At 45.7% G+C, this 27,260-nt stretch overlaps 1 protein-coding gene across 2 annotated transcripts in view; it reads right to left on the reverse strand.

Moving 5' to 3' along the window:
• Positions 1-27,260, reverse strand: part of LOC122543779 (serine/threonine-protein kinase MARK1-like) — a 64,057-nt gene that overhangs the window by 13,022 nt on the left and 23,775 nt on the right. For both annotated transcript variants that reach the window (XM_043682540.1, XM_043682541.1), the window contains exons 2-3: positions 24,804-24,998; positions 20,348-20,401 (exon numbers count right to left, since the gene is read on the reverse strand). In XM_043682540.1, coding sequence (XP_043538475.1) covers positions 20,348-20,401; positions 24,804-24,998 — 249 coding nt within the window. The remainder of the gene's footprint in view (positions 1-20,347; positions 20,402-24,803; positions 24,999-27,260) is intronic.

Genomic DNA, 27,260 nt, shown 5'->3' on the forward strand with positions numbered 1-27,260 from the left:
CATGAGGGCAAGGGGGAGGAGGACAGAGTGCCCACACGCAAGAGGGGGAGGGGACAGATCGCGCATGAAGGGAAAGGGGAGGGGAACAGATTGCCCACGCGCACGAGGGGGAGGATGCAGAGCGCCCATGAATGCGAGGGCAATGGCTACAGAAGCTGCACGCACGAGGGGGACAGAGCACAGAAGAGACAGCAGGTTGGTTGGAGACTTTCACCTGCCTCCAACTACCACCAGTCCTTCATCCCATAATGTCCTTTCTCTGCCTGTCAGCCTGAGTTTTTACAATGCCAAGCCCTGCATTGACACAGGTTTCGGTTTCCTGAAGGCGCTCCATACTATCTGGAGAATCCAGTCTTACAAGTATAATCGATCTCTCTCCCCCTATTGTAAATGCATGGCTTCTTTTATAAATGAAAAGATTACATTTAAAACCAGCATCGGATAACAGCCAAGGATATGGTGTGTTGCTGCCAATACCAAGTCCTTCCCTTCAAATGGGGAAGACTGCCTTTGTAAAGTTAACGCTCTGTTGAGAGCACTTATGTAGCCATTAAGTCCCGACAATACACACACATTGATCTGAAAAGTGACAGAAGCAGAGAAACTAATTCACGCAGATCTGTGAAATCTTCAGAGTGTGAAAATTATCATACCCATGTACCTCACTCATCCAAATATCTATGGAACGTGATGGCTGTCCTACGAGAGACTATAAGACTATAAGACAAGGGAGCAGTTGTAAACCATTCAGCCCATCAAGTCTGCTCGAGTCAGACGTCTTTCAATTAGCATTGTTGAGAAGTGTGTTTAATTTGCCAATGTGAGATAGTGGGGTTAAAGCTGAACTTCAAATGATGTCACAGGATCCATTACTGTTGATTCAACCGACTCTGAAACCACTGACCGTCATCACCCCCTCCTCAGCACTCACCATCCAACAGTGCAGCACTCCCTCAGTGGTGACCCTCCGACAGTGTGGCACTCCCTCAGTGGTGACCCTCCGACAGTGTGGCACTCCCTCAGATCTGACCCTCTGACACCACCAGCTCGCTGTGCTGAGCCTGCAACAATGCAGGGCTAATCAGCACTCACTCTCCAACAGTGTGATGCTACCTCAACATTGAACCTCCACAAAGAGATTCAAACAGGTTTTACCATCTTCTTCACATTACAGTGAGACACAAGCAATTTTTACAGTGCTCCTCACACCGCAGGGAGTTCAGAGTGAGTTTTACAGTGCTCCTCACACCGCAGAGAGTTCAGAGTGAGTTTTACAGTTCTCCTCACACCGCAGAGAGTTCAGAGTGAGTTTTACAGTGCTCCTCACACCGCAGAGAGTTCAGAGTGAGTTTAACAGTTCTCCTCACACTACAGGGAGTTTTTTTAGATTAGATTAGATTACTTACAGTGTGGAAACAGGCCCTTCGGCCCAACAAGTCCACACCGACCCGCCGAAGCGTAACCCACCCATACATTTACCCCTTTACCTAACACTACGGGCAATTTAGCATGGCCAATTCACCTGACTTGCACATCTTTGGAGTGTGGGAGGAAACCGGAGCACCCGGAGGAAACCCACGCAGACACGGGGAGAACGTGCAAACTCCACACAGTCAGTCGCCTGAGGCGGGAATTGAACCCGGGTCTCTGGCGCTGCGAGGCAGCAGTGCTAACCACCGTGCCACCGTGCCGGTGTGAGTTCCAAGTAAGTTTTACAGTGCTCCACACACTTCAGGGAGTCCTGAGTGAGTTTTGCAGTATCCCTCTCGGTGAGACATATGGTACCCCTCACACTACAGACAGTCCTGAGTGAGTTTTAGTGTCCCTCACAGTACAGGGAGGTCTGAGTGAGTTACATAGTGTCCTTCATGCTATAACGAGTCCCATGAGAGTTTTGCGATGTCGCTCAGTGTACTCAAAGTTCTGACTGAGCCTTACAGTGCCCCTCACAAAGTTCGGAATGAGGCTTAATGTATCCCTCTCAGTACATTGATTTCTTAGTGAGACTTACAGTACCCCTCAACACGGAGTTCCGCGTGAGTTTTACAATATCCCTTGCACTAGAGAAGGTCAGAGCTAGTTTTACAATGCTACTCACTGTACAGGGAGTTCAGAGTGAGTTTTAGTGCCCCTTGCTGTATAGGGTGTTCCGTGTGAGTTTACAGAGTTCCTCGCTGTACAGGGTGTTCTGAGTGAATTTTGCAGTGTTCCTCACACCACAGGATGTTTCGTGTGAGTTTTACAGTGTTCCTCACTGTACAGCGAGTTCAGAGTGAGCTTTAATGCCCCTTGCTGTACAGGGTGTTCCGTGTGAGTTTACAGTGTTCCTCGCTGTACAGGGTGTTCTGAGTGAGTTTTACAGTGTTCCTCACACCACAGGGTGTTTCGTGTGAGTTTACAGAGTTCCTCGCTGTACAGGGTGTTCTGAGTGAATTTTGCAGTGTTCCTCACACCACAGGGTGTTCCGTGTGAGTTTACAGAGTTCCTCGCTGTACAGGGTGTTCTGAGTGAATTTTGCAGTGTTCCTCACACCACAGGGTGTTTCGTGTGAGTTTTACAGTGTTCCTCACTGTACAGCGAGTTCAGAGTGAGCTTTAATGCCCCTTGCTGTACAGGGTGTTCCGTGTGAGTTTTACAGTGTTCCTCGCTGTACAGGGTGTTCCGTGTGAGTTTACAGAGTTCCTCGCTGTACAGGGTGTTCTGAGTGAATTTTGCAGTGTTCCTCACACCACAGGGTGTTTCGTGTGAGTTTTACAGTGTTCCTCACTGTACAGGGCGTTCAGTGAGTTTTAGTGTTCCTGGGAAGTTCAGAGTGAATTTTACAGTGCTCCTCACTGTACAGGGTGTTCAGAGTGAGTTTTACAGTGTTCCTCGCTGTACAGCGAGTTCAGAGTGAGCTTTAGTGCCCCTTGCTGTATAGGGTGTTCCGTGTGAGTTTACAGAGTTCCTCACTGTACAGGGCGTTCAGTGAGTTTTAGTGTTCCTGGGAAGTTCAGAGTGAATTTTACAGTGCTCCTCACTGTACAGGGTGTTCCGTGTGAGTTTTACAGTGCTCCTCACTGTACAGGGAGTTCAGAGTAAGTTTTAGTGTTCCTCGCTGTACAAGGTGTTCTTCACATTACAGTGTTCCAAGTGAGTTTTACAGTGTTTCTCGCGGTACAGGGTGTTCCGAGTGAGTTTTACGGTGTTTCTCACACTCCAGAGTTCTCTGAATGAGTTTTACAGTGCTCCTCTCACTGCAGGGAGTTCAAGGTGAGCTTTGCAGTATCCCTCTCAGTACACAGAGTTATCGGTGAGACATACTGTACCCCTCACACTACATCAAGTGCCAAGTGAGTTTTCATGTCCCTCACAGTACAGGGAGTTCAGAGTGAGTTACAGAGTATCTTTCATGCTACAGGGAGTTCCATGAGAGTTTTGCAATGTCACTTAAAGTACAGAGTTCCAAGTGAACCTTACAGTATCTCTCACACTACACAAAGTTTGGAGTGGACCTTATGTATCCCTCTCAGTACACAGATTCCTTGGTGAGACTGACAGTACCCCTCAAACTACAGTGAGTTCTAAGTGAGTATTACAGTGCTCCTCAACATACAGAGAGTTCCCAGTGAGCCGTACAATGTCTCTCACACTACAGGGAGTTCCAAGTGAGTTTTAAAGTGCCCCTCACAGTACACAGAGGTCTGGGTGAGCCTCACACGGTCTCTCACATTACAAGGAGTTCTGGGTGAGATTGATCCCTCAGTTCCGGGTAGCTCTGGATCAGTTACAAGTTTCCAGGAAAATCGGCGTCACAGATTAAGTGACATTTGCCGCCCACTGTTTACATTGTGCCAAGGGCAGGCAATTTTACAGCAACCTATGCATTCAGTAAACACTATCAGACAGGTCTTTTGCACTCCTCTTGCAGGACAATAAGCCCCTTTGTCACACGGTACAAACCATAAACATGTTAAAAAGCCAGGTCTTTCTACCGAGCTGCCTGCACAGATGTCAGGTTGGTTTTCAGGAACAGATACAAGCAAATGTTATGTAATATCTTGAAAACATTTCACACACATAAGGTGTGGTACCATTTAACTCAGTCACTGGCAGCGAGATGCTGAGGTCATTTAGCCACGTTGAATTGCTGTTATTTTATAAACCAAACTTATAAATTGGCATAAGTTAGCCATTTGGCCCCTCAATACTGCTCCACCACTCAATAAGATCACAGCTGATCTATTTGTTTCGAACTCCATAGTCCCATCTACATGTGCCAATCTTTAATTTGCTTGCCTAACAAAAGATTAACTAACTCTGCCTTAAAAATGAACCAGGTCCCTACTTGCACCGTCTTCTGAGGCAGTACGTTTCAAACCTGCACAACCCTCAAAAGAAATCTGCATTCTTACCTCAAGGCCAACCCATCTTTTTTTTATAGTGCCACTCAATCTGGACTCAGTGATGTCAGGAAACATCCATCCCCAGCCAACCTTATCAAAACCATTCAGTATCTTATATCCTTCAGTCAAGTCACCCCGCACACTCTCAACTCCAGTGGAAACAAGCCCAGCATGCCCAACCTACCCTTGTAAAACAATCTGCTCGTTCCAGGTAGTATTGGAGCAAACCTCCTCTGAACTGCTTCCAACACATCTATGTCCTTCCTTACAGGAGAACCAGGTCTATTCATTTTTGTGTTTTTTAAATTGAGGACTAAAATGAGAAAAGAATGGTTTTAAAACTAGGGATTACAAGGATTTCTGTAAGATTTGAAAGTAATCTGACACTCAGTGAACACTTTGTACAGCTGTGGGTTATAGCAGAGTTTGCAGACACACTGGAACAAAGGGTTGTGCACAAAAATAACTTTGGTTGGTAACAGGAATTGAATTGGTTTATGGATTAGTGGCCAGTTATCAGTCACAAAGGCTTCCCCCCCAACAACAACTGCATGATTGGTTCTCAGGTAGCTGAACAGCTTGGGGCTGTGAACAAGATACAAAGCAACCTTTGGACCACCAGCAGCTCCAGAAGTTCTCTCTCTATTCGCTGCAATAAGCCTCTTTAAGATTAAAAGAAAAATCTTATCTTCAGCAGTTGTTATAAGCTGAGACTTCTAATTAATAAGCCAGACGCATTCCATAAGTGAACCGGCCACTCTGTGCCTCTTGCAAACCAGTAGAAGCATCCAGACAAGGATGACTCAGAAGCAGAGCCTCACCAGGACAGGAAGCAGCTCAGCAACTCTTCTGAACAGGAACCAGAGAATTGCTTTTCTCCCTCAGTCAATAACCCTATGCCTTTTTTTTCCTGTATCTATCTTGCAGCATACATAACCAACGTATCTTTAAAATGGATCATCATTTTCCTTGGTTGAATAACTGCATGGGCCATTTTAATCACCAATACTTTTCCTTCTTATTTATGACATTGGGCTATGGGTACTGTAAAGTGAGCAGCAGGGAGCGGTTTGTGGATGCATACTTACCAAAGTAAGCTGAGAGTATTCACATTAGTGTGCAGGAATGATGGGTCTCAAGAGAAATGTTCCCTTGTGTAAAATTTATTACGAGAGTGTTTAGCTGTGTTTGCGTCCCATCAGAGCATCCCACCATCATCTTCTCATCCAATCAGTAAATCCTGTTCCTTTTTCCTTCAATTATGTTAAATAACTGCACAGAAGCCTGCATCCCGGTACAAAGTCACCCTTTATTTACACAGAGAGTCCTTGACAGTGATCCAGCTTCCTCAGAGCCTGCGCTCAGATTGAACAGAAAATCTGACACTCTTGTCAGCCAGGCTTCCTGATTGGACAGATTAACAGCCCCAACCAGAGAATTCATTTCTGAGGTCCACCTGGCTGACCTTATTACAATCACTACATCCCTCTCCCTTTGAACCCAAGGATATGGGCCAGTTCTTTTTTTTTTGGAGCTCTCCTGGAGTGTTTTACCACTGGGTCAGGTACCTCCAACTCTGCCTTTGATACGGGTGGTGTGTACCATGCAGTAGCTCGCCTCCTGCCCCTGAAATGACTCAGAAGAATTCCATTCTCTTCCCCAGGTGGCAAAGGTGCGAGGCAGCGACATCCATCATGTCCACGTCAGATTCTGGGGTATCTTCAACACTTGACAGATATGGAAAACCCATGGGCTCTGGAACAGTCAGAAAGGCTATCAAGGAGCAAGGCACATTTTGCTTCTCACCATTTGCAACTTTCATGTGGTCCACTTGCCTGTTCAGGACCATTGCACCTACCCAAACTTGTAACATCACTGGACCTGACCTTGTGTTGACCATGCCTCTTACCAAGGCAGGGCAATTCCCATGGTTCCTACACCAACCTCATACCCGGAAGTAAACTGCCTTTCTTGCTGAGCGGAGTTGTGTCCAGCATTGATATTCCTGATGCCGTTTCACCCTACCCCTCCACAGGTCCAGGAAGATCAGGTTTAACCTGGTGTGGAGTCTTCCCCCCATTAAAAACTCTGCTGGATGTATCCCTGTAGTTGCATGAGGGGTGGTCCTATATTCAAATCGGAACCTGGACAGTTTGGTATCAAGTGAAGCTGTAGGCGGTTTCTTTAAGCCGGCCTTCAAAGTCTGGACTGCTCTTGCTGCCAGATCACTGGATGAGGACTGGTTTGGAGCTTAACATATGTGTCAAATGCCATTTGACTTTATGTGCTGGTAAACAGTGAACCTTTATCTGTGATCAACACTTCAGATAGTCTGTGTATTGCAAAAGATCCGTGCAATTTTTTTCTCACCTCCCTAGTTGATGAATAAACACTATGCACGTCCAGCTACTTTGAGTGGGCATCCACAATGAATGTGAACACTGAGCCCATGAAAGTAATGCATAACCAACGCATAACCAAGTCCAGGTTTACCCAGGCATGGGAGGTTTACCCAGGCATTGGGGGGGGGGGGGGGGGAAGAGAGAGAGAGGCAGGTTTAACCAGTGGTAACTCTTGTTCATGTTGGCATTCTGGGCACTGTGGCAACCTTTGCTTGAGACAATCACCTTTGCTCCCGATTACAACATGCCATCCTCCACTGTGATCTGGTCTCTCCAGGTCCAAAGAAATTTCAATTCTGGTTGCGACGGCCCTTTGGTTTCTCCCATCACCACCAGCTGTTTCAGTTTTGCCAGGACTGAATCTTTCTGCATCCAAAGTCTGATACTGTCAGCTGTGACTGGAAGTGAGGGGACAACATTTAAAACTACTATGCACTCTTCCAGGGGCAGTATCACCAGTGGTATATCGATCAGCAGGAAGCAGCTCAACGCATCTGCATTTGCTATTTGGTCTCCCAGACAACATCCCAACTTGAAACTGTAGACACTTAGAATTAGAGCCCATTGCTGAATTTGGCCTGAAACTATGGATGGCACTGCCTTGTCCTCTTGAAGTAGACCCGGCAAGAAATTGTGGTCTGTTATAAATTTACATTTGTACGGATACTAGGAGATCTTCCCAACTCCAAATCCTCCTTCACCTTTCTCAGCGTATTTATGCTCTGCATTAGCCAAAGTCCTGAATGCATAAGCTACTGGATGTTCCTCTCCATTGGGCCACCTCTGAACTAATACTACCCCAATGCCATAGGGGGAGGCATCGCATGTCATTACCAGATCTCCCTTGGGATCATAGTGTGCCAGCTCTATCGAGGATGATTGTTATTTCTTCACTTCCCTGAAATCTATGGCTTGGTTACATGTCACTAGACCTGACCTCGTGTTGTCCATGCCTCTTACCAGTTCCAATGCTGACTCTTTTTTAAAGAGTTGATGCAAAGGCGCCAGGATGGAGGCCAGGTTACATATGAGTTTTCCATAATAGGTCTTTCCTTTGACTGGAACTACGTTCTGGTACAGACATGAGCGCTGGACACCTTTGATCACTCTTTATCTTCCAACAAGTGTACACAGTCTTCTCAACTTTGTAGCCCAAGTAGGTCACTTGCAGTGCCTGGAGCACACATTACTTCCCTGCTCAGGCTTACACCCACCCAGGAGAAACTAAGGACTATTTCCAAGTTTTTCAAGTGCTCCTTATTGCTCTTCCCTGTTATTAGGGCATTGTCTTTAATAAATGGTGACCCGGAGTAGATTTTGTAAAATGCTCTCAATCATCCACTGAAAAAAGGTACAGGCTGATGATATCCCAATTGGCAGTCTCATATGTTGGTACAAACCCTTATGGGTATTAATTGTAGCATATTTCTGGGAATCCTGATCTAACCACAATTGCAAATAAGTATGGCCAAGGTCTTGAACAAACATAAGAGTTTGAGTCCAGTGCAAATTTTGTGAAGGAGGAGAAAGTGAGGACTGCAGATGCTGGAGATCAGAGCTGAAAAATGTGTTGCTGGAAAAGTGCAGCAGGTCAGGTAGCATCCAAGGAGCAGGAGAATCGACATATGCCCGAAACGTCAATTCTCCTGCTCCTTGGATGCTGCCTGACCTGCTGCGCTTTTCCAGCAACACATTTTTCAAATTTTGTGAAGGACTTGTTCTGTGATCACTGAAATGGTCAAACCAGTAGCAAGCTTCATTAGAATCGGGTGACCATTTAACCAGGCAGTTATTTTGATTGGTTTGGATTTGGATGTTACTAAGCATTTTAACTGTTCCAAACCTATGGACTTTCCAACGAGTGCACTCACCTGGACACCAGCCTATGAGTTCTCTTACTCAATTTGGGTCGAGTGGGACTTTTGCTGTCTCAAATCTGGACACTGGCAAGCAACCACAATGGCTTGCTAGCCCATATCCTGAAAAAAAGGTTAAGTGTTTGGCCAAGGCTTGGCTTTGTTTTGGGGTTTTGCTGTGGATTGATCTAGAGTGCCTCTGTACAGGATATTCCCTGAGTGAGGTTATGCAATTACCTTCCCTCAAGTGGTGTTCCCTAAGTTCAGTTGGACTGGTGAGGGTGCACACTTCTATCAGAAAAACCTGTAACTCATTTGTTCCACTTGCTGCATTTTCCAATGATAAAGCCAATTGGAGTGCCTGTTTGAAGTCCAGTTGGGCTGCATCTAGAAGGCATTTTTGCAAGGTTACATCATTAATCCTACATATTAAAAAGTGTCTCAGCATCTCATTAAGAGTTAAACTAAAGTCACATGCCTCTGGCAGTTGTCAAAAATCCCAACACAAATTCCCCCGGTTGCTGAACCAATAGCATCTCAGAATTAGACAAGGCTGGGATTGCAATATTCCTTAACTAAATCCGTCAACTCTTGAAAGGTTTTAGTCCTGTTGCCTCAGAAAGTTAGATTCCTGATAACTGAAAAAGCTGTAGGTTCACAAGCTGTCAGGAAAATTACTGATTGCTTTTCATTTGCATGGAAAAATAATGCATTGTTTCCACATACTGGACCCAGTCTTTGACGGCAGGATCAAACGAGTCAAGTTTCCCAAATAACGGCACGATGCCAGAAATGCTTACTCCAACTTAAAGACAACTGTTGAGAGCTAATTTCTTCAGGAGTATGCTTTTCTCTCATCGCACTGAAGTAACTCCATTGAGGCCAGTGTCCCGCTACCAAGCTACCCTTTATTTACATGCATAGTACTTGACACTGATCCAGCTCTCAGAGTGAACAGAACCTATGACACTTTTTTTTATCTGTCAGCCAGGGTTCCCTGACTGGTGCTGTTAATCTGGTACAAACAGGAAACTCATTGAGGTCCACCTGGCTGACCTCATTACAATCACGACAGTATGCATCTCAAGTCCTTAAATACATTTGCACTATTCACCTCAATACCTCCCTCATAGAATCCCTACAGTGTGGAAATTTGGCCCATCGATTCCACACCGACCCACTATTGAGCATCCCAACCAGACTTATCCTCCTACCCTATCCCTTTAACCTTGCATTTCCCATGACTAACCCACTTAGCCCGCACCTCCCTGGACACTATAAGCAACTTAGCATGGCTTTGGGAGGAAACCCATACAGACACAGGGAGAATTAGCAAACTTCACGCAGACAATCGCCCAAGGCTGGAATCAAATCTGGGTTCCCAGGGCTGAGGGGCAGTAGCACTAACCACTGAGCCACTGTGCCACCTCTATAGTAGCGATTTCCACATTCTCCCCATTCTGTGTGAAGAATTTCCTCCTGAATTCCAGAACGAAGGACCCGATACCCAACATGAGCAAGACGAATGTAGTGTACAAAATACCATGCAAGGACTGCACTAAACACTATATAGGACAAACAGGAAGACAGCTAACAATCCGCATACATGAACATCAACTAGCCACGAAACGACACGACCAGCTATCGTTAGTAGCCACACACGCAGACAACAAGCAACATGAATTCGACTGGGACAACACTACTATCATAGGGCAAGCCAGACAGAGAACAGCCAGGGAATTCCTAGAGGCATGGCATTCATCCACAAACTCCATCAACAAACACATCGACCTGGACCCAATATACCAACCACTACAGCGGACAGCTGAAACTGACAACCGGAAGCGGCAGGGACAGACCACTATAAACACCGGAGGAAACATCAAAGAAGCGCTTCGCAGGAGGCTCCAAAGCACTAAGTGACACTGTTATCTTACTTCTCCAAAAATGGAAATTCAAAAACATCTGTGGTTAAACTGGGGCCTGTTTCTAAACCCATCATTTTGATCAAACTGTATTTACAAACTTAGTGCAATCATCTCCCTGCTGATCAGTTGATGGCTATGTCCCAGAATCTCAGAATGAGGGGTAATGTTTATCAAGTAGAAGTGGTGTGTGTAAAAAAGAGCTGCGAGAGCAAGTGGTTGAGGCAGGTAAAATTACAACATTTAAATGGCATCTGGATGGGTATATGAATAGGAAGGGTTTAGAGGGACATGGGCCAAATGCTGGCAATGGGACTAGGTCAGATTGGGATGTCTGGCTGGCATGGAAAAGTTGGACTGAAAGGTCTGTTCCGGTGCCGTTTGACTCTATGACTCCATGAGCACGTAAGGGAGATTTTAGAAAGGGATTAGAGCTTTAATTAGTAGGGTTATATACCAACAGTTCAGAATTGTTTACCTAGAGCTTATTTACTTGTAATAAACAGTATTCTTTGTTAAGTACAGAAAGCTGGTGCATAGGTTCTGTCCATCTGGCTCTAGAACACAGGTAATCTGGGGAAATCTTTGTGTACTTATTAAAATCTGTTGTCACAACTCCAGCATCAGTGGGGTTTGACTTTCAGCGTGCCATCCCAGTAAGTCATGACACTTAAACAAGGAGACCATAACAGCATGCTATATTCGAGGGGCAGTCACACCAGTGCCCTGTATAAATAAAGTATAACCTCCTTACTTTCACGTTCAATCCCTGGTACCAGCACTCTGTCTGTGAGCAGGTACCATCATGGAGGATTGCTGATAAGATTTGTCAAGGAGTTACAGTAGCAACATAAATTAACTTAAAAACTGATGAAGTGAAAGGGGAATATCAAAGATTTTCCATTAAAAGGAGTTTCAGTAGGATTTTCCAGCTTGCCCAGGAGCAGTGGAGGGTGCAAAGTACATGATACTGTTTTTAAAAGGTGAAAATCTCAAACAAAGGAATACTGCAAAGGGATACATAGAGGATCACAATACCGGTGTTTTTGAAAACTGATTATAATATTAGTTTCTCCCAAGGACCTTCTTGATTCCATCAACCACCCAATCAGATCTCCCCAACCCCTTTGCTTCACTGAGAAAAGGCTGCACTCCTCACAACTGTTTCTTTCTATCTTGCAAAATTAAGCAGTTCCTACACCCTTCCAAAACTTCACAAAAATGCAACATAACATTTTATAACACACTGGGTCTAACAATAAGCCAGGAGTTCCAGACTCCCAAGTCCGGTTCCAGGGCTTGACTGCTGAGAAATAACTCAACCTAACTGTCAACCTGAAAATACTTCCAACACGGGTCCGAGGTGGAGAGCACAAGCGATTGCTGGCAAGCCATGCTCTGAACTGGCAAGCCTCTGATGTGAGGCTATCAGGCTACTCCAGGAAAAACAAGCTGTAGAAGACAGATCAAAGCATGTCTATCTCATGATTCTCTCGACTCAAAATCTTCAAAGTCTAGCAGTGCAACAGAGGCAAATCACAACACCTCTAATTTGCACCTTTCTGATTTGAACTGAAGATGGAAATGGAGTCTTTCAAATTTTTAAAGCAGGATACATAGCTTCTTCAACAAAAGCACACTGCTGGAGAAAGTCAGCCGGTCTAATGTTTCCAGTCCAGCGACCCACTTCTGAACTAACTCAGATCACCAGCGTTCACAGTTATAGAGTCAGAATCATGCAGCACAGAAACTGACCCTCCTGTCCAACTGGTCCATGCCGACCAGACATCCTAATCTGACCTAGTTCCATTTGCCAGCAATTGGTCCATATCCCTCTAAACCCTTCCCATTCATATACCCATCCAAATACCTTTTAAATGTTGTAATTGTACCAGCCTCTACCACTACCTCTGGCAGCTCATTCCATAAACGCACCACCCTCTGCTTGAAAAGGTTATCCCTCAGGTCTCTCTTAAATCGTTCCATTCTCACCTCAAATCTATGCCCTCTAGTTTTGGACTCCCCGACCCTAGGAAAAAGATCTTGGCTATTCACCCTATCAATGCCCCTCATGGTTTTAGAAACCTCTACAATGTCACCTCTCAGCCTCAGACACACCAGGGAAGAAAGCCCCAGCCTATTTAGGCTCTCCTTATAGCTCAAACCCTCCAACCCCAGCAACATCTTTGTCAATCTTTCTACACCCTCTCAGGTTTAACAAGCTCCTTGCTATAGCAGGGCGACCAGAATTAAAAGTCGCCTAACCAATGTCTCATACAGCCGCAACATGATGTCCCAATTCCTACATTCAATGTTCTGACCAATGATGGCAGGTGTGTCAAGTCTTTGTTTTACTTTAGTAGATAAAGCAAAGGGGTCGAAGGTTATCTGAGGTAGCCAGGGACATGGAGACAAGGTTATAATCGGTTCACCCAACATTTCCTTGAATGGCGAAGCAGGCTTGAGGGGCTAAATGGCCTATACCTGCTCCTAATTCATAAGTTCATACATAGTTTCACAAGTAGTACACTTGCTGCAAACATCCTGGTTATTAGTTAGTACTTTGTTTTGCCTCTATGTAATCTTATAAAGAAATCAAGACTAGTTGCTTTAGCCTCAACTACATATCAAGACAATGAGGAACTTGCTGCCTCAGGAATGGATAAGAATCTTCATAAGGGAATCCAGAAGGATCTGGTGGAAAGGGGCAAATCCTGTGCACCATACAGATATGGCGAAAATGATTACAATGAGAGAGATGTGAATCTGGACATGGAAGTCTAGGTTGTTTTGCACTGAATGAGAATAAAGTCCTTTGGGAGTTAGCCCAAATTGCAGCTCAGTGTAAACAATTTCAAGGAGAAAGATAGAGGTGAGCACAAGAAATAATGATTTATAGTCGATTCTGAAATTTAGGTTTCAGTGAATAAGACAGGAAGTTTAAGTTTCTCTCAGTTCTGTATCACCTTATAACCTTCACAATGAAAACCATACCAACATGCTGTGATGTAAAATGGAAATGCAAAGTTTGAACAGAACTGTATGAGTATTAAAAAAATCATTGCCCCATGGCTAATGAATCCACACTGGATACAGAGTGATTGACAACAAACTCTTTTTCTAATACTGAATTGCCAATCAGATGTCATTAGACCCAAGGACTGATTCACCTGGGAAGCAAGTTACCAAAATATGAGCCCTACCCTAAGTTCCACCGTCCACCCAATGCCCAAACAGTATTGTGATGCACTGTCTTAACATCTCTGGCAGGGCTTTCTTTTGTCTGCCTTCCACAACGAGGCAAAGCATTGCAACTCTCCTACCTCGCCCTCGCTGTAGTCAATGTTCCCAATTAGGAAATGATTAATAGTCCCATTATCCATACAGCTGCAATTTTCCAGACTGTTGAGGGCAGGTCTGCCTAATGAGGACCCAATTTTAATCAAATCTACAAGCCCACAGGTTACATTCTCAAATTCTCACAATTAATGGCTCCTTCATTAAAACCCAGCGTGCACCAACACTAAGCGCAAAGCATTTCTCTCTCAAAAGAATCCTCTTGCCTGTCAAGACTCCGAACATTCACAAAGCAGCTCGAGCCTGGCCACCAAACACACCGGAGTCAAAGGAGCCTGCTCTGCCTCTCACAGGAAGCACTGAAGCAGCAGTGAGTGCCCCTATTGCAACATCTATGGAACATAAGCTCACAACAAACTGAAAGTCATCTCTTATCGGGTCAATGAAATCAGGACATGACACAATCCTGACGTATTTATAAACCTGTCTTCATTCTTCCCAAACTGTAGACAGAAATCAGAAAACCGCTGAGCAGCTGATGCTGACAGTGGGGAATTTAGCAGTGGTAGTGCCACTGAACAGTATGAGGTGACAGTTAGTTTCTTTGTTTCTTGTGGCACCATAACCATCTTCAACAAATACTAAGCAACAGTCATCACTAACAAGAGAAAATCTAGCCAAAAACGTTTGACATACAAAGGCAATGCCAACACCAAATGTCCTACTATCAACATCCCACGGGTTACTATTGACCAGAAACTAAACTGGACCAGTCATATAAATACTGTGGCTGCAACAACAGGAAACAAGCTGAGAATTCTACAGCGATTAACCACCTTCCCATTGCCCAGAGCCTGTCTAATATTTACAAGATACAAGTTAGGAATGTGATGAAATACTAACAAAGTGGCACAGTGGGAGGATGCTGGGCCCATAACCCAGAGGTCAATGGATCAGAACAATCCTCTGTGACTCTAAGCTTGCAACTCCACAACACCAAAGAAGCCTCACCATCCAGGACAAAGCAACCCATTGATTGACACCTATCCATCAAAATCCTGGAAATCCCTCCCTAACAACATTGTGTATATACCTACACCGCTTGGACTGCAGTAGTACAATGAGCCAATTCACCTTCACCTTCTCAAGGGCAAATAGGAATGGATAATAAACACTGGCCCAGACAACACTGGTCATGTTCCATGAAGCAAACTGTCAAATTAAAACCTGCTTTAAATTTTTAACAAGTAAAAGAAAACGATGAGGCCTGAGCTACCAGGTTAACAGTGAGAGAATAGATAACTCTCCCTGCTCATCTTCAGAGAACACTATTGCTTTTGCTATATTAATTTCATCGAGTTTAATCTCAGCTGCAGAAGTGTTTGGGATACAAATCACATTTGCTCAGTATAGGTGATCACTAACACTGAAACAGCGGTCCTATCCAGTCTTTGACATGAACCATGTTGTAGAGATAAAATAAAATATTCCATATTGCATGATGAAAAATCAAATGAACAATTTTCACACAGAGAAGCTGAAAACAGCAATTATAGTAATTTAGAGAAAATGGAGATCAAATACTGTAAGGAGATTATAAATGCATTATATTAGTAAGCAGGAGCACTGAAGAAAGCCCCTTGGTTCTAACCAACCACCAGTATATGCTCATTCATACACTCCCCCAGACTGGGGCTCACACTATCAAAACACCCTGAAGTGATCCTGAGATACAGGCAAACAGCCCCCAACCCTCTCACAAGTGAGGAGGACTGAACATACAGGATCCTCCTACAAACAGACCCAGCAGGACTCCCGCATCACAGGGATTGTACTTGAAAACTTCAATGATTTTATACTTTTCCACCTTCATGTACTCTGACTAATCTGTGGGAACAATCTTTCATCAACTAATTGGTTAGTCTACCATTCAGGCTTCCTACAGGGATGTGATTTGACCATAATAAGATGGAATTCTTTCAGAAGTTATTTCGGGACCTAGGGTATGAGTAACCTGAGTTAGGATGTGTGGTGAGTATATAGGAGTTCATGAAACTCACCTTGCCTCTAGTCTATTTGAGACTTCCAGATAAAAGATGGATTGTAGAGATTACTCAACAGCACTTTTGTAATATCACATTACTCCTTTTCGTCTTGCACTATTGTCCCTATGCACTTTGAGAACATTCCTTAAGACAGGCATGTTCAGTTTCTCCTTTACTCAGTCTCACAGGGCGTGTACACTAAACTAGGTGTGACTAGATATTATGGAAATGTCATGGTCACTAGTGTACTTCTGAACTGTAAACCACAGCATTGAGACAGAGCATAAAAACAGGGGTCTGGAAACATATCCTGTTAGGAGAGAGCTTTATCCCAAAGTAGCCAGAAAATCATGACCTCATTTTGTTCGATGTTGTATGGTTTTGGGAACCACACACTGCTTGGGGCAATGATCAGCAAACAAGCCTCTCCATGATGCACACAACTTGGAAGCATATCCAGACCTTGGATCAAGCTTCAATGTTGGGTCAGCCAAATATCGTTGAGCTAAGATGGGCAGAATGGTCGCCCACATCAGTGCCCACCTTGATCTCATTCTGTTGTTTCATCTCCGCCTACCCATCAAAGGCACCACTCCGACATGTAGAATACTGAGCAACTGGCAGCACTCATACTGAAGTCACAGAGCTGTCCATTCAAATACTATTCCAGAGTTTGGAGTACAATTTTCCAGGCTTGGTTAGAGAGCTGAAGGGAAATCATATTTTCCTAAGTGCTGCCATTCACACTGGACAGTAAACTAATTTGCTGAGTGCCCTTTTAGGTAGATGGAGAAGATCCCATGTGGGGGATGAGCAGCAGGGGTTCGGCCCACTGTTGTCAGATGAAAACCTAACCCTTAACAGATACCTGAATGAGGACAATCTGGTGAACATTGCTATTTGTGGCATTTGATTTGATTTATTATTGTCACTTGTACGGAGATGTAGTGAAAAATATTGCTTTGTATGCAAACCAGACAAATCATACCTTATATAAGTACATCAGGTTAACAGAACAAAATGCAGAATGCAGTGTTCAGCTACATGTAGAGAGAAGTTACAGAGAAAGATCAACTCTAATATATGAGGGGTCCGTTCAGAAGTCTGATAACAGTGGGGGAGAAGCTGTTCTTGAATCTGTCAGTATATATTTTAAAATTTTTGTATCTTCTGTCTGATGGAAGAGAGCGGGAGAGAGTATAACCGGGGTGGGAGAGGCCTTTCATTATGTTGGCTGCTTTCCCAAGGCCACGGGAAGTATAGACAAAGTCGATGGAAGGAAGGCTGGTTTTGGCAATGGACTGGGCTGCATTCAGAACTCTCTGCAATTTGCTATGCTCACATTATGTGCCTCCTACACCTCAGCACTATGCAAAGGCTGTGACAATATGATTAGCCACGCTTTGTGCATTGGCTTAGACAGTGAACTGCCCTGAGACAGACTGATATGGTGAGCAATAGCACTGAAGATAGATTCTGTGCCCGAGTGCTGTCTTACATACTCAGTCCTTCGACAGCATCAAGGAGCACCACCCCATGCCCCCAGTGTAATTCTCACTCTTCCTCTGAGCACCCCTGTACAGGCTGTATCGGCAGTGCCTAGCAATTCAGTCTGTCAGTGGCTGGGCTGTGAGCTACCTGACAGTTCCATTACTGACAGTCAAAGGTGACAATCTCAGCCCACTATCACCACTCTGGAATACTACACAGAACGGATATTTGGTGGGCCAACTCCTGCCAAGAATATTTAGGGTTGACACAGAGCAGAAACACTCCATGGTAAGGATACAATTATCTGCCTCCATAATGCGTAGGACTGAGAGACTGCATGAATACACATCCCCTTTAAGAATGAAAGCAGGTCCTGACAAAGTAGCATTATAACCGAGCTGCGAACTCAGCGGATGAGTGGGCTTTGTTGCAGAGTTGCCTTGGAAACCCCCAACAGTTTATAGCACTAACAACTGCTGTAGACAGCAGCTAACTCCTTCATGTCTCCACCTGTCTTCAATGCAGGCAGAGTAATTACCAGGCGAAGGATGAAAGACCAAGCAGGCTTATGATTATGACGAGTTCCACTAACAATTCTTTAATTTTTGACGTAGGCAAAAACACAGAAACCCTCAACGATGAAATGAGGAGCAGGGAAAGAGTTTCAAAATGTATGGCAGCATCAAGCAGCATTTCAACATCTCAACTGACTAACAGACAATTTCCTAACAGTCAGCTTGGAGCGGGGGTGGAAGGAAGGGAAGAGTTAAAGGAGCCTATCTCAGTCTCTTATAGAATCACTGGGGGCAAACAGAAATGGAAGCCAGTTAATTAAGCAGTGTGAAATCACAATGAGCCAGCATACACACTACAGAAACAGAAATCGCTTGAAAGACTCAGCAGATCTGGCAGCATCTGTGGGGAGAAAGCAGGGGTAACATTTCGTGTCAGGTGACTCTTCATCGCACTTGACAACTACTGACAGCTCACTAATTATGTAACCCTGTATACAGTACACAACCATCTCAGACATAGTGTTGGAAAAACTACACTGCATAGTCTTGTCATTCAAGAATAGTGTACTGGATTATGTAGGAACTGAGCAAACATCCCCCAGAAATCAAGGCATATACAGGGTCAGAGGAGATCTTGGAAATCAGTCTTTCAAAGGTGGGAAATTGGCATTCTGTGCTGGATGCTATATAAAAGGGTTCATACTCGTGACCTCAATTTGATTGAAAGCCTCTGAAGTGGTGTGGTAAACCGCTCAGTGTGAAAGCAGTTACCCACCACCAACTCAGGGACAGCCTCAACCATCTTGGCCACAACTCAAAAATACACTCTTTATCACTGCATTTGTGGTCTATCCTACACTGCCCTTGAACTGAGGGACTTGCTTAGCCATTTCAGAGGGCAGTTAAGAGCTAACCACATTGCTGTGGGTCTGGAGTGACATGTACGCCAGACTGGGTAAGGATGGTAGATTTCCTTCCCTACAGGATCATCAGCGAACCCAGATGGATTTTTATTATAATCAATGATAGTCATGATACCATCCATGGAACTGAGACTAGCTTTCCATTCCAGATTTTATGAATGGAACTCATGCCCCGCTAGCTGCTGTGTCTCAAGAACATTAGCCTGGCCCACTGACTGTCAGCTTGGACCGAGAGTGAAAGGTAACACTCCCACTGCATGATTGTTTCTGTTGTAAAGTCTATCATATCACAGGGTCTGTCAGAAAGATTAGGAGCAAGAAAGTGGTGAAATAAAAAGCCAGTCAGAGAGAGTTTACAGCCAAAGGAACTTGAAAACACAAAGTGAGGGGAGCAGCACGTCAGCAAGTTTGGAGTGGGTGGAGGGGGGAACATTGGGGGGAAAGGGTGTCAGGGAGCGGGGGTAGGGTGTTGGAGTCAGGCAGCAAGGGCTGGGGGGTGTTAGGGATATGGTGGGGGTCAGGGAACGAGGTGGGGGGGATGTGGGAGTGAGGGAGACGGGCAGAGATAGGGAGAGATCAGCCTTGATTGCATCCCTTCCCTAGTGATCAGAGCTGAGGTTCTAATCTCTGCTTCCAAACCAAATCAGCAAAAAGAAAAAATGGCATTTTATAAGCAAGCTCTGCAGCATAGCACTTTCACTGGCATTTTGATTCATTTTTGAAATCAATTAATGGCTAGGAATTCTTTTCCTGAAATTCACGCTTGTTGCATCTCAAACCGGAACACTGTGAAATATTTTTCACTGTCCCTCCAAGTGACAGAAACTTTGAAATACGACCCATGTGTAAAGATCGTACAAGCCTATTCTGCATGGTGCGAACAGACTGCAGCAACACCAAGCTGAAGGACTGCAGGTTACAGTGCAGCCTCAAACCTGAGAATGAATCACTGACCGCTGCACTCAGTCCAGGTCCTTGGGGCAATCTCAGCCTTGGTCCAGCAGTTTAAACAGCTCAGATAACAGTTAGCTTCTCAGCAGGGCAAAGATTTCATTCAGTAAAACCCTCTGCCAAGTCTGACTCTGTTCCCAAGGCAATGACAAGCACATTTACATTGGATGCCAGGAGAGAAAACCCAACAGATTTTAGGTCGACAGTTCAGCTCCCCCTGGCTGCATAGCAACCAGAATGAGGAGCTGATGGGCTGCAGGCTGACAGGCAGCCACCTCAGAGTGTCTGCTCAACCAAACATCAGCAGCGTCACCCACACGCCAACACAGGCTCGCTGTTCACCCATACAGTAACTACACATGGCCACGGAGCAGCATCAGGAAGACTTGGCAAAATTCAGCAGTAAATGCCTTCCCAGACCCTCATTCCACACCCTTTACTTCCCTGAGGGTCAGACAGCTCTTCAATGCAGTGACCAGACTCCAAAACAAGAGGCAGGATGAAAAACCCCTCTCACTCCCATCCCCAGCTGATAAGAAATGAAACCTGGGTCTTACCTTTTGCAGACTGGAAGAGTTCAGCTGAGTTTTATCAATTATTTTAACAGCAACCTGCAGCAATGAGAAAGATATCGTTAATTCCAAATTGGAGACTCTATATTTCACACAATCCAATCAGCAAATCTCCCAACTGTCTCTCGCCACACTCTGGAATCACCCACAATCCACATTCCGATCAGGAATACCATCACGCACTTTCACTCCAAACTGGAATCTTGCCCTGCACAATGCTACCGGGAGTTTCCCCACCTGCTTCCAAAGCAAAGATCAGGAAAGCCAACTCCATCCTACTGTTTTCAACAGGAATACGCACACCACACCCCACCAAATAAAACAATTCAAGCCAGAGCCCCCCACCCCCCACTACCATCTGAATGTCATTCCGCCCCCAACAATCTGAGCTGGATACACCCCAAACTCTCGTGCCCGACTCCTTCCAACCCACCCAATATTCCGAGCTGGGAACCATACCTATAATCCAATTCAGAGTCCGCCCCTGCCACCCTCATAATTCCAGCAGGGACCAAATCCATTAATCAGATCCAGAATCCTCCTCCCACTCTGACAATCCAATCTGAAATTATCTTCCCACCACCTCCAAACCAATCCAATCTGGATTCCCATCACCCCCACCCATCTTCAACACCCCGGTCTGGAAATCCCTCTTCCTCCCAAGGCTCCGACCAGGAAAACGCTCTCCCTCCCAAGGCTCCCAAGTGTGGAATCACCACTTACTCCCAATAGTCTGATTAGGAAAGCCCTCTTCCTCCCACACTCTGGTCAGGAATTTTCACCCTCTCTTCCTCGACACCCGGAGCTTTAACCACCCCAGCTCTTTGGGAGCTCTGATTGGGAATCAGCCAGCAATCCTGATGATGCGGTCTGAAATCCCTTCTCATCTCAATGTGCTGCTCAGAAATCCTCGTGCCCACCTCCAACTTCACAGTGCTTTGACTGATCCTAATCACAAACACCTACATCTCTTCCAGGAATCCACTCTGAAATATGTCTCCCCTTTTTCAAGTTGCTGGCAGGAAATCCTCCTTCTCTCAGCCATCGTTCCAAACTGGAACCAGCCTCACCCTACAACACTCATCAGGAACAACTCTTTCTTTACCCAAACTCAGACCTGGAAACACTTTTCTGTCACCCACTCCCCCATAAATCCCTCAACTCTTTCCCAGTGTCCTGCTTGGGAATTCCTCAACTCTCTCTTAGTCTGAACTGATGTCCTCTCTCACTCCCCTTCCTTCTCTTTATGAGTGTTCCAATCAGGAATCCCTCTCGTTCTCTCCTGGAGCTCAGAAACTAAGTCCCCTCCACAAGCACTCAGCCTTCTATGCTCGCTTTGAGCAGAATTTCAGCAGAAAGGTAACTCCTATTCCGACAAGTCCTGACGAACTATCCCATCAGTCACTGCATCTGAGGTCAAATCAATTTTCCTTCGCATGAATCCAAGGAAAGCGATGGGACCAAACGGAGTACCAGGCCGTGCACTCAAAGCATGCGCAGATCAACTAGCAAAGGTCTTCTCGGACATCTTCAACCTCTCCCTGCAGCAGGCCACTGTCCCTGCCTGTTTCAAAAGGGCCAACATCATCCCTGTGCCTAAGAAGGCTCATCAGCATGTCTCAGTCACTACCATCCAGTGGCCCTAACTTCAGTGGTCATGAAGTGCTTTGAAAGGCTGGTCATGCTTTAATCAACTCCAGCCTCCAGACTACTCTTGACCCACTCCAATTTGCCTATCGGACCAACAGATCCACGTCAGATGCCATATCATTTACCCTTCACTCCTCCCTAGAGCATCTTGACATAAAGAACAGCTACGTAAGAATCCTACTCATTGACTACAGTTCAGCCTTCAACACTATTATTCCCTTGAGACGGATTACTAAACTTCATGATCTCGGACTAAGCCCCACTCTCTGCAACTGGATCCTCAGTTTCCTGACCCACAGGCCACAATCAGTGAAGACTGGTTGTGTTCATCCTCTAAACATGGAGCCCCCAGCCCGGAGGGTGCACTCAGCCCCCTACTATACTCACTCTATACCCATGACTGCGTCGTCAAATACCAGACTAATGCCATTTACAAGTTTGCTATTGACACCATCATAGTTGGTTGAATCTCAGATGGCGACGAAACAGATTACAGACGGGAGGTGGAAGACCTGGAAAAATGGTACGCTGAGAACAACCTAGCTCTCAATGCCGACAAAACCAAGGAATTCATTATTGACTTTCGGCGGGATGTTACTCTTCTCCTCCCCACCCTCCACACCCCTTACACATTAACAGCACAGAGATGGAATAAGTGAAGAGTGTCAAGCTCCTGGGAGTGGTCATCCACAACAAGCTTTCTTGGACTCTTCATGTGAACGCACTGGTTACAAAAGCCCAACGTCTCTTCCTCCTCAGGCAGCTGAGGAAATTTGGCATGACGGCAAACACCCTCGCCAACTTTTATAGGTGTGCCATCAAGAGCATTCTGTCTGGATGTATCACTACCTGGTATGGCAACTGTACCATTCAAGAGCGGAGATGGTTACAGAAAGTGGTGAACTCGGGCCAGACAACCACAATGGCCAACCTCCCATCTACAGAATCCATCTACCAGGCCCGCTGTCAAGGAAAGGCACCAGCATTCTCAAAGATCCATCCCACCCTGGCAACGTTTTTCTACAACCTCTATCATCAGGGAGAAGGTACAGAAGCCTGAACACTTGCACCAGCGCAGTTTCAAAACAGTTTCTACCCTACTGTTAGAATACTAAATGGATTAACAATCTCTTAACATTCACCTGTACCTGTGGTTTTGTTTTTGCCACTTTTTACCTGTCATTTACTTGTCTATGCTACTTAACTCTGTGATCTGTCTGTATTGCTCGCAAGACAAAGCTTTTCACTGTGCCTCGGTACACGTGACAATAAATTCAATTCAATTCAATTCAAAATGAATGGTCAATTCTCTTCAACGTGTCAGCCTGCTCAACAGGAGGCAGTTTTCAGCTCAGCAGGAACACTGACCCACAGGAATCAGCAGCAGGGGGTCAAGAAGGCACACTAGAGAATGACGAAAAGATATCTGCCTTTGGTGTGCAATGCCCCTTAAGCAGTTGGCAGCACTTCAAATAAACACTGTTTATATATGTGCAGAATGAGCATTATAAATAAAGAGGGTAGTGGTTAATTTGTTAAACATGTCATGGAAAAATGTTGTGTCACGTGTCCAAGGCACCTCTTCCCACAGCAGATCCTGGAACAGTCTGGACGGTATATGCTGCTTCTCTGAATCAGCACTGACCCAGCCAGTTTCAAACTTGTGCATCCTGTTCCCCCACAGCAGCTCGATAACCGAATGCCGTTGTAGTAACTCCAACCCAGAGAAAGCCAGGTGGAAACTGGGACAGCGAGCCCAACAGAAACCAGTGCACAGCAATCTCCTTCCTCTTGCATCAGCTGTGGAAAGGGTAGGTTTTTGACTTGAAGTTCAGGCCAAAGCAATGGAATATTAGGACCGGTGAAGGCCAGAGCATCGTGCGAACAATGCAACCTTTGTGTAATACTAGATCAGGAATTCCTGGCCTTACAGGACAAGTGGACACGTCCTCCATCTCATCAGAAAGACAACACTGCCATTTTGTCAGTGCTGACCCTCTGATAATGTGGCACTTCCTTAGCACTGACCCTTTGACAGGGAAGAGATGAAGTGGGCTAGGGCGAGACAAGATGGAGAAGGAGAGTGCGAGGGTGAGACAAGGGGGTAAAGTCAAGATGAGAAGAAAAGGTCATAAAATCAAAGTGTCCGGCCATTCGGCCCATCGAGTCCACATTCCTACCCAATCCTTGTATGCATTTCTGCATTTCCCATGGCTAACCCACCTAGTCAACACATCCCTGGACACTAGGGGCAATTTAGCATGGCCAATCCACCTTACCTGCACATCTTTGGACTATGGGAAGAAACCAGAGCATCCAAGGGAAACCCACACAGACAAAGGGAAAATGTACAAACTCCACAGAGTCGTCAGGGGAATGAATCGAACATGGGTCTCTGGTGCTGTGGGACAGCACTGCTAACCACTGAGCCACCGTGTTGAAGCGAGCGGAAGAGGTTGAGGCAAGAGAGTGAGAGAGACAAGGAAGAAACAAAGGATGAGGTAAGAGAGGGGGATGAGACGAGAGAGACAGAGAGAGAGAGAGAGAGAGAGAAAGAGAAAGAGAGAGAGAAAGAGAGAAAGAAAGAGTGACACAAGGAGCAAGAGGGCGAGATGAGGCAAGAGAGAAAGAGAAGAAGGACAAGCACAGGCGAGAGAGTAGGGATAAGATAGAGAGTGCGGGAGCCAGGGTAAGGGAGCACATGTGTGAAAGAGAATAGGAAAAGCAAGAAAGAGGCTGGTTTGGGAGATTTGCATGCCAGCGGGATACAGAGGGCAGTCTCGGCACTTACCTCTTTGCCAGTGAGAACATGCCGTGCCAGCTTGACCTTGGCGAAGTTGCCTTTGCCAATAGTTTTGAGCAGCCTGTAGTTTCCAATGTGGGGAGTGTCCTCGGCAGTGGTAGCGATGGAGCTGCGACATCGCGGCATGCTGGACCTGCTGCTCGACTTTGACTGGACCGGTGGGTCTGGGTGACCCCCTGTGTGCTGTAGAAAACACAAAGGCAATCAGCAAGTGTATCCAACACAGGAAAAACCCAAAAAGCACAGGATCACATCTGGAAAAACAGATATTATTGTGGCTACAAAGAGATTGATCATAGCAGTGTTCTCAGGATAAACTTAGGGCCGCTGCTCAAGATCAAGTAAATATAAGCTTCTTAATAAAAACTGAAGTGCCAGCTAAGTGCAAAGTGACAGATAAGGAAAAGAATGAACTCTCTGTCACCTGGGAATAACTTCCAAATTTGAACTTTATATTATTAACTTCTAACTGGAAAGGCAGTTGAAGTATCTGAAACAATTGGAGCTAGCGAGGTGAAGTTAAACAGGGATATGGAGGCGCACGTGGTGGAGATACAGAATTACCTTGAACTAACTAAGCAAATGGTCTAAGAGCTTCAAAAGGATTAAACAACCTATTCCTGTTCCTATTAAACAAGTTCCAGGAGGGCTGAATGGCCTCCTGCTGTCGAGTGCAATGGGATCGAAGAACTAAGTGGCCTCCTCCTGTTCCTAACAGGCTGAATGGCCACCCTATTTCCAGTGAAGACTCAGGGAAATGGCACTGGAGCAGCAAGGTGATGGAGATGGCATCAAACTTGGCTCTGTCTCACTCATCGCATTACAAAGAGGTAGGCCATGTGAAGCAAGTGCAGGTTAAGTGGGGGGTAAGCAATGGGGCGCAGATCAGTACAGGATTGGGGTGAAGTGCCAGGTGAGGGTGTAAGGTGGTGTGCAGTCTGACATGCAGAGTAGTGCAGATTTGGGATGCGGTGCAGGGTGACGTGGGGTAAGGGGTGGGGCTGGACTGAAGTGCAGGTTGGGATAGGTGCAGGGTTGGCGTGGCGGGGGGGGGGGGGGGTGAGGTATGGTGCAGGGTGCAGACAGGGGTGGAGTGCATAGGGGTGCAGGGTGCAGTGTGATGAGTGTAAGCTGAGTTTCAGGGTTAGGTGTGACAAGAATAATCAGAAAAACCACTGCATCCATTATCCATGGAGGAAGCCTGGGTGAGGAAGCTCAGCTGCTCACACCCTCAGTGTTGCCTCTTGAGCATGGTGGCATGTGGCAGGGAAGAGGGAGTCGCGACTGCAACCAGAGACCTTACACCAGTCAACAAAACAACAGAAGAGCTGGCCATACTGCTAAGAACAGCTGTGAATCTCAGCAATACTACCCCACAAACCAGAGAGATTGTTGTCATGAGTATTCCTGAAGCAACTAGAACAAGCTTCTGATTAATTCACAGGTAGTCATGCACCTCCTTCATCAGGAAAATTACAAATTTTAAAATATTTACTTTCTTCACTTTAACTGATTAAAACATCACTCATCAAGGACTTACTTTACCCTTTTCTCAATGGCAAGGAATCTTGTGGGTAACTGTAGAATACACACACCCTGGAACTACAGGCCACAAGACAGGGTTCTCCAGTTGGGACACAGCGCAATCCAACACAGAGCATCTCTAAGTAACGTGGTCCCAATCTCTCCTCCTTAGCGATCCGCTGCCAAATCTTTGCAAGATCTGCCCAGTTGGCCTCACGCTCCCTGACCCCAGCTCTTCAACCATACCTCACCGCCCCCCCCCCAAGCCAACCCTGCACCTATCCCAACCTGCACTTCAGTCCAGCCCCACCCCTTACCCCACGTCACCCTGCACCACATCCCAAATCTGCACTACTCTGCATGTCAGACTGCACACCACCTTACACCCTCACCTGGCACCTCACCCCAATCCTTTCAGTTACACATGTGGTCAGTCCTTGGAGAAGTGGAGAGGGGGAATACCAGGGAATCCATGCTCTCACATAATGCCTTCCTTGTCAGAGATAACTCCACCACAGTAGGCTCTGTCCACTACCATTCCATCTCTCACATCTCATGAAAATTCCAAAATGAAAGGCTGAGTGAAAGAAATGGATGGCCTGGGCCTTTTCAAGACAGGCAGGATCTGTAGAGCTCGCATACACAAGGTACTGCAACTCCTTTTCTGCTCATTTAATACACATAACATCAATCCCCATCAAACATCCTTCATATAATCGATTACAAATTCTCACCAGAGAGAAAATGAATAGATATCTCCCACCAAAATCCCAGGCAACAGCACAGAGGGAACTTGCAGCTTCATAGCACAGAAATAAAAGCTACTTCTGCCTCCAGGCTGTGAGTCTTTAAAAAATACATCAGCTGAACTGGTGAAAGATTCAACTGAAGAAGTGCGGAGGTGCAGGCTGAGACTGGTGA

The sequence above is a fragment of the Chiloscyllium plagiosum genome, chromosome 45, assembly GCF_004010195.1.
Source record: "Chiloscyllium plagiosum isolate BGI_BamShark_2017 chromosome 45, ASM401019v2, whole genome shotgun sequence".
Classification (NCBI taxonomy): domain Eukaryota; kingdom Metazoa; phylum Chordata; class Chondrichthyes; order Orectolobiformes; family Hemiscylliidae; genus Chiloscyllium; species Chiloscyllium plagiosum.